This window comes from Clytia hemisphaerica, unplaced genomic scaffold, assembly GCF_902728285.1.
Source record: "Clytia hemisphaerica strain Z4C2 unplaced genomic scaffold, Clytia hemisphaerica genome assembly, whole genome shotgun sequence".
NCBI lineage: Eukaryota > Metazoa > Cnidaria > Hydrozoa > Leptothecata > Clytiidae > Clytia > Clytia hemisphaerica.
In genome coordinates this window covers 270580-277116 of record NW_027104055.1, presented here as the reverse complement: position 1 = coordinate 277116, position 6537 = coordinate 270580, and the positions used below count along the sequence as shown (strand labels likewise).

Sequence of the window (6537 nt, the reverse complement as noted above, 5' to 3'; positions counted from 1 at the left end):
ATACAAGGATGAGATAAAGGATGAAACAGGCATGCCTCCATACGGGAGTCCATACAAGGATGAGATAAAGGATGATATGAAACAGGCATGCCTCCATACGGGAGTCCATACAAGGATGAGATAAAGGATGAAACAGGCATGCCTCCATACGGGAGTCCATACAAGGATGAGATAAAGGATGAAACAGGCATGCCTCCATACTCGAGTCCATACAAGGATGAGATAAAGGATGAAACAGGCAGGCCTCCATACTCGAGTCCATACAAAGATGAGATAAATGATGAATCTGCTCCAGCCAACAATGAACGGGAAATGGAAGGCTTCCCTCCAATTTCTCCAGGCTGGGATAAGATAAAGGATGAATCTGCTCCAGTCTACAGAGATCATCACCATCGTAAGAAAAGTTCTTATTATTTTAAAGCATTTTTCAGTGTCTTATCTGGCCACTCCAATACGCAATAATTATTTTGTTTATATAATGCCATCACTTTGTAATTTTTTAAATGTCACTCTCAACCTTTTATCGAGCCGTAAAATGAAGCACGGAATACGTTTTTTAGAAGAACATGTGTATGGTTTATAAAATTTTGAGTTTCATTTTAGGTGTTTAATAGTCTGTAAGTCCTTCAAACGTTATTACCTTGTTCTTGTATATAGTGTTTTCTTATATAAAAAAGTGTACTCCTACTCGCGGGTACCTAATAGCCGGGAGGGAATTGGAATAGGGGGGGGGGTTGGAAAAATCTCAACACTTATTAGTTGGGGGGGGGGGGGGGGGAGTTGGAATAAAAATGTCTAAAATGTTTAAAAGGAGGCTAATACAGCAGAATTAGGACAAAAGAGGAAACTTTCAAAAACATTTTCCCAAAAATTAAGTGGGGGAGGGGTTGGAATAAGAATTTCCTGGGTGGAAAAAATTAGCAGAGATGCGGCTATTAGGTACCCGAGGATAATTCAAAAGCTACAGATTCATAACTGTAATAACCAGGTCCTGTTAAAAGATAACAATTTCGCAATGGCAATTTTTCATTTTAATACGTTTTTACTTCTAAGGGGGAATGGAACTAAGATCTTCAGAAATGCAAATTGAAGCTATGGCTCCAAACCTCCATGAGAGAAGTGTTGCTATTTATAAACCATACTTCATCGCAGATGTCTCTGTATGGGAATTTTTTTATCAAACAGACAATACGCACAGAGTGTACTACGAAGCGATAAACGTGAGATAACTCTGGTACATAGTAAACGATTGTACGTTTACATTTATAAACCAAACTTCATTTAATGATCTTAACAGGAGCCTGGTGTTACCCCCCCCAGCGAAGTTATCTTTTAATGTTTTATTTACATATTTCAGGGGAAGTAGAAGAAAAACCTGCTGTTTCAACCTATATTGCCAACTGGTGGAACACATTCGACCATGGAGGCTGGTCAAGATGTGCTGATGGAACTTATTTGACTGGACTATGGAGAAATTCTCCACCAGGTGCTTTTTGGACTGTTCAGAAAAAAGATCGACTAGGACTCCTTGAGGAAGGGGATTGTAAAACAGCACCATCAGAGCTTGTTGGGGATAGCAAAGATCAAGATTGTTACAGATTAGATATCACAAACATTTTTGATCATAAAGGGTGGGCGAAATGTACAACTGGATATTACATCAAATCTATTTACTCCACTAAAGGTTCTAGTCTCCATAACATTGAAGAGCTTCAATGCTGTAAACCAAAAGTTAACAACGTTATTCAAGGAGTATGCTATGACCAAAGCGTTTCGGACTCCTTCGATAAGAAAGGTTGGTCTAAATGTCGAAATGGGACTTACATGACAGGTATGTGGAGAAATGATTGTGACAGTCTACATTGTATCGAACGATTCAAATGCTGTGGTATGAAGAAAAATGTTGTAAGCCCTGGTAAAGTACTGGTGAGCACATCTGACTGGTGGACCACATTCGATCATGGAGGTTGGTCAAAATGTCCAGCTGGGGAGTATATGACTGGTCTGTATCGAAGTTCACCAGAGTCAACAGATCGTATCGGTCTTCTTGAAGAAGGTGAATGTAAAAGTGCACCGTTAAACTGGGCTTCCCTTTCCCGACAAGATTGCCACGATTTGGATTTGAAAATCTCGTTCGATAAGCAAGGATGGGGGAAATGTAAACCTGGCTATTATATGTCTGGTATGTATTCAACCAAAGGAACTAATCTTCACAACATTGAAAATTTTCAATGTTGTCGCCCAAATACCAATGCTGTCATCCAAGGTTCCTGTTACCAACAAGATGTTAAGATCTCCTTTGATAACAAAGGTTGGTCTAAATGCAAGAGTGGAACCTACATGACAGGTTTGTATAGAAGTACTTGTGATTGGCTATATTGTATTGAATCCTTCAATTGTTGTGCTATGAAACACGTCTAACCAACTTGGACTTACTTTAAAAACCTTTAACATACAAAGCTCATTATAAACGAGAGCTGAGTTAGAGTTTAGATACAGTTAATTAGTTTTCTGTTTTTTTTTAACGACAGACAATTTTCTTTAGGATGTTCTTATATATAGGTCTTCTTTTATATTTTGGGGACTTTTTGTAAAGTAGTGGAGTTTTCTCTGTGAATAATACTTGCTTTTTATGATCATATACTTTGTACTTTGTAATTATTAACTCACTTGTGTAGAACTAGTAGGTTCCCTCCCGATAGAAAAAATAGACAAAAAATATTACTTTTGTCCAATATAACGCAGTCTTTATTTACAGTGACACGAATTTTTCTCTCGAATACTTTTGAATAAGCGTTATTCTGCCTGAAAAAGCTTTTTAAAGTCTGATTGTTTAGACCTCTATTACACCCCTGTGTCACAAACCCACTGGAAAAAACCACCCACTGGAGAGTTAGGCCAAAATATTGTCCCTGTGGGAAAAATGCCCCACAAATATGGCTTAACTGAGAAATCGCCTTTGTTTTGATCCCCCCATTTGAAAATCGATGGAGAAAAAATGCATTCCAAAATCTACTTGATTCTTTTACCTTGGAACAATTGATTGACTTTGATCTCAATTGAGATATCAATAAAAGATTTCATCCAGAATCTACCACTGAGACAGGAGTACTATCTTAAGAAAATTTTTGGAGAAATGGAACCTTACGTTATGAACTCTTGAAATATTTGATTTTTCTTTTTTGCAAATTTGCGAAAAATTGACTTTGTTGAGTTTGAATCCCGAATTTTATATCAATGTTTTCTAATTTCTGATTTTATTGACAGAGGACACTCCACGGGGGAAACACCCTTCTACAGGAGGATTGTTTGCGATAAATTTATCTAAAAAAAGTTATGTTGAACATGAATTTTTTCCCGAAATCAAAAAAGAAAATTGAAAGCTATAAAAAAGTCTACATAAATTAAAGTTGTAAAAGAAAATAGAAAAAAAAATAAAAGTTTATCCCTAACAAGAAATTACAAGTTGGGTAAAGTTGTTATTGTAAAGTTAATTTAAACAAATATCGAAGCTAAAGCTTAGTGTTTCATTTTTTCAAGAAACAGCTATCCGAAAAGTCATACTTGACCCACTTAGCTTGCATTTTAACGAAAATGGTAGTACAGGTCTTAGAAGATTTAATTTCACCCACCTATAAAAAAAAATACAAAATTAAAGAAAACTCTCCTTGGTCTATTAAAAGTGAGGTCTCGTTATTCATATACTATCCCTCATTCTAGTTTCTTTGACGTTATCTCTAAACGTATTTCATTGAACAGCATTCGAATTCCTCAATACAATAAAGCCAGTTGCAATTGTTTCTCCATATTCCAGTCATGTAGGTATTACCAGGGCACTGGGACCATCCTTTCCTGTCGAAAGAATGCCAAACGTTTTGTTTTCGGCAACTCCTTTGGACGACATGGTGATTTTTGGGTTTGCAGCAGCGGAATTCTTCAATGTTATGTAAGTTTCTTCCATTGGTGCGGTAAATACCTTGCATGTAATAGCCATGTTTGCACTTTCCCCATCCTTTACGGTCAAAGGAACTCCAGATGTTGAGTTTGTAGCATTGTTGTTGTCTTCTCGGGACCCATCCTAATGGTGCACTTTTACATTTAGCCTCCTCAAGGCGCCAAATACCGTCTGGTATTCTCCTAGCACTTCGATAAAAACCAGTGATATACTGACCTGCAGGACATGTAGACCAACCTTGACGATCAAAAGAATGCCACCAGTTTGCTCTACTTACTGCGATTCTGCCAGGATTTGGAATACTTTGTTTCATTGAGCAACACCTAAATTCCTCAAGGCAGAATAATTGATCACAGGTGTTTCGAAATATACCTTGCATGTAGGTACCTGCTCTGCATCTGGACCAGCCCTTATGGTCAAAAGACCTCCAAACATTCTCTTTATGGCATCTACCTTGGATAGATGCTTTTGGCTTGCAGCAGTGGAGTTCTTCAATATTGTGAAGGCCCTTTCCTCTGGTTGAAGTAATAGATTGGATGAAGTAACCCCTACGACATTGTGCCCAACCTTTTCGATCGAAACTGTGCCAGATATTCAATTTGTAACAACGTGAGTAACCATTAGATGGGAAAGGTGTTGATTTACAATCTCCTTGTTCAAGTAATCCAAGTCGATCTGGTCGATGTCTGGCACTTCTCCATAGACCAGTCAAGTAGGTGTTAGGAGCACATTTTGATAAACCACCATGATCAAATGTGTTCCACCAGTTGGCAATTCGGGTTCTGACAGCAGGATCAGATTGCAATTCATTATCCATAGGTTCTCTTCGGAAATCTGGTGATTGATACTGATCATCTTTAAGCGAATTTTCTTGATCATTGTTGGCTATGGTGTTCTCAAATCGATGATCAGATTCACGGTTGTCATTTCGGCTATTGGTTTCTTCAATGTTTTCCAGATCTCTGTTCATTTCATTTTTGTATTGGGTCTCCGGTTCGTCTTTTCCACCCCACCATACTTTTCCATCAATGAATGGGTTGTCATTTCGGCTATTGGTTTCTTCACTTCGAACACGTCTTGGTTCACTGTCTTCAAAAGGTGATTCGTTAGCATCAGCTTGGTATCTTTTCTCAGAGTTGTTTGGAGAGTCCTCGTAATTTTGTCCTATATGTAAAATGATATAAATATAATGAACATGAAGAACATGTAAATCTGACTGACGGAGACATGTATTATTGTATGAAAGTAAGTCTGTCAGTCAAGATTTCTCTAGCTTCTGTCAGTCTCGTTGCAATTTTTGGAACTAAGTTTGAAATTCTAAAAGACTAAAAACGATCTTGCTTTTTGAGTGAAACAGGGCTATCAATAAGAAAACACTAGACGAAAAAAGATATCTACACTAACACTATGTAGTTTAAAACTACTAGATTTTTTTTAAACATAGATACGGTATTCAGTATCTCAAAAAATTGGAGACGGACTCACGGTGGAAACTTTCTCGAGCAGGTTCATCTAGATTGTCTGCAAACTCTCTTCCATCTCGTTCGTAGTTATAAGCAGATACCATGGCAACTAAAAGCAACAACTGGCAACATTTCAACGACACCATGCTTGCACTCCTATATGTCAAAAAGAAATTAAAAAGTTGTTAGAGGTACGGTAAAACTAAAAAGGTGTTTTACCGGTTACATGGAATTATTATTGAACCGAACCCCGCAGAACCTCATTTTACTCAGAAAGGATTGCTCTCAAACCCTCCTCTCAAAGCAAAGTTTTTTATTGATCCCCTAAAATCAACTTACATATGCTGAAGCAAAGCTATACCACGCACAAAGTGAAATGGTTGTCTTGAGCCTTTTGCTTCTAGCTCAAGCTTGAATGCTGTTATCCTGATTCGAAAGTCTTTTATAGGTGTAGAAACAATACAACAAAAGACTCTTAAAAAAACAAGAGGCGCTCCTGTCTAATTTATGTTTGTGATATCAGCGATGCGAAACAAATTTGTTCAAAACGAGATTTCACAAAGTTGGGACACTTTTCCGAAATTTTTGATGGTATAACGAATTTAGTTTCTTTCGCATTCATGTACGAAAAACAAAGTTAATTCGGATCTAATAAAGGTTTAACAAACCTGAGTTTTTTGATCAATTGGAGTTTTTTAACTTTCTTCCAATTAAATACTTCACTCAAGTCTCAAATCTGCCGAATTTCTTGTGTCGTTTCGAATGCTTCATTATTGACTAATTACTGGATGATGATAAAAAGCTGGATAACTTGACATTTAGTTGGTTAAGACATTAGCTTGATACGTGAAATCTTCTTCTAGTGGAAAATTGAGCCAATTATCATCAACCAACGATACTTTTAACTTTAAATTTTTACTAGCTTTATGTGAAAATCTAAAGCACTCCAGCTTGAGCTGAGCCTTATTTATTAAACTCATTGAAGATCCATATTGCCTGTAACATTATCTCTAACCTGATTATCATGTAATATGTAAAATCATTATGATAATAAGTTGAGAAAAGTCGACCGGAAAATCAGGATACGAGCCAAGAGTCCTTTCAATCTCGTTCTATGCG

General features: G+C 37.1%; 2 protein-coding genes across 2 annotated transcripts; one reads left to right on the top strand and one right to left on the bottom strand.

Moving 5' to 3' along the window:
- On the top strand, window positions 1-2490 carry LOC136812173 (uncharacterized). The gene is made up of 2 exons (XM_067068653.1): window positions 1-394; window positions 1358-2490. The coding sequence occupies exons 1-2, from the start codon at window positions 88-90 to the stop codon at window positions 2419-2421; spliced, it is 1371 nt and encodes a 456-aa protein (XP_066924754.1). The 5' UTR covers window positions 1-87; the 3' UTR covers window positions 2422-2490.
- A 953-nt stretch (window positions 2491-3443) lies between these two features.
- On the bottom strand, window positions 3444-5916 carry LOC136812172 (uncharacterized). Its single transcript, XM_067068652.1, has 3 exons — window positions 5758-5916; window positions 5441-5574; window positions 3444-5119 (listed from the first exon to the last, which is right to left on the bottom strand). Coding segments are annotated over exons 1-3 (1518 nt in total). The 5' UTR covers window positions 5760-5916; the 3' UTR covers window positions 3444-3737.
- Window positions 5917-6537: the final 621 nt, after the last annotated feature.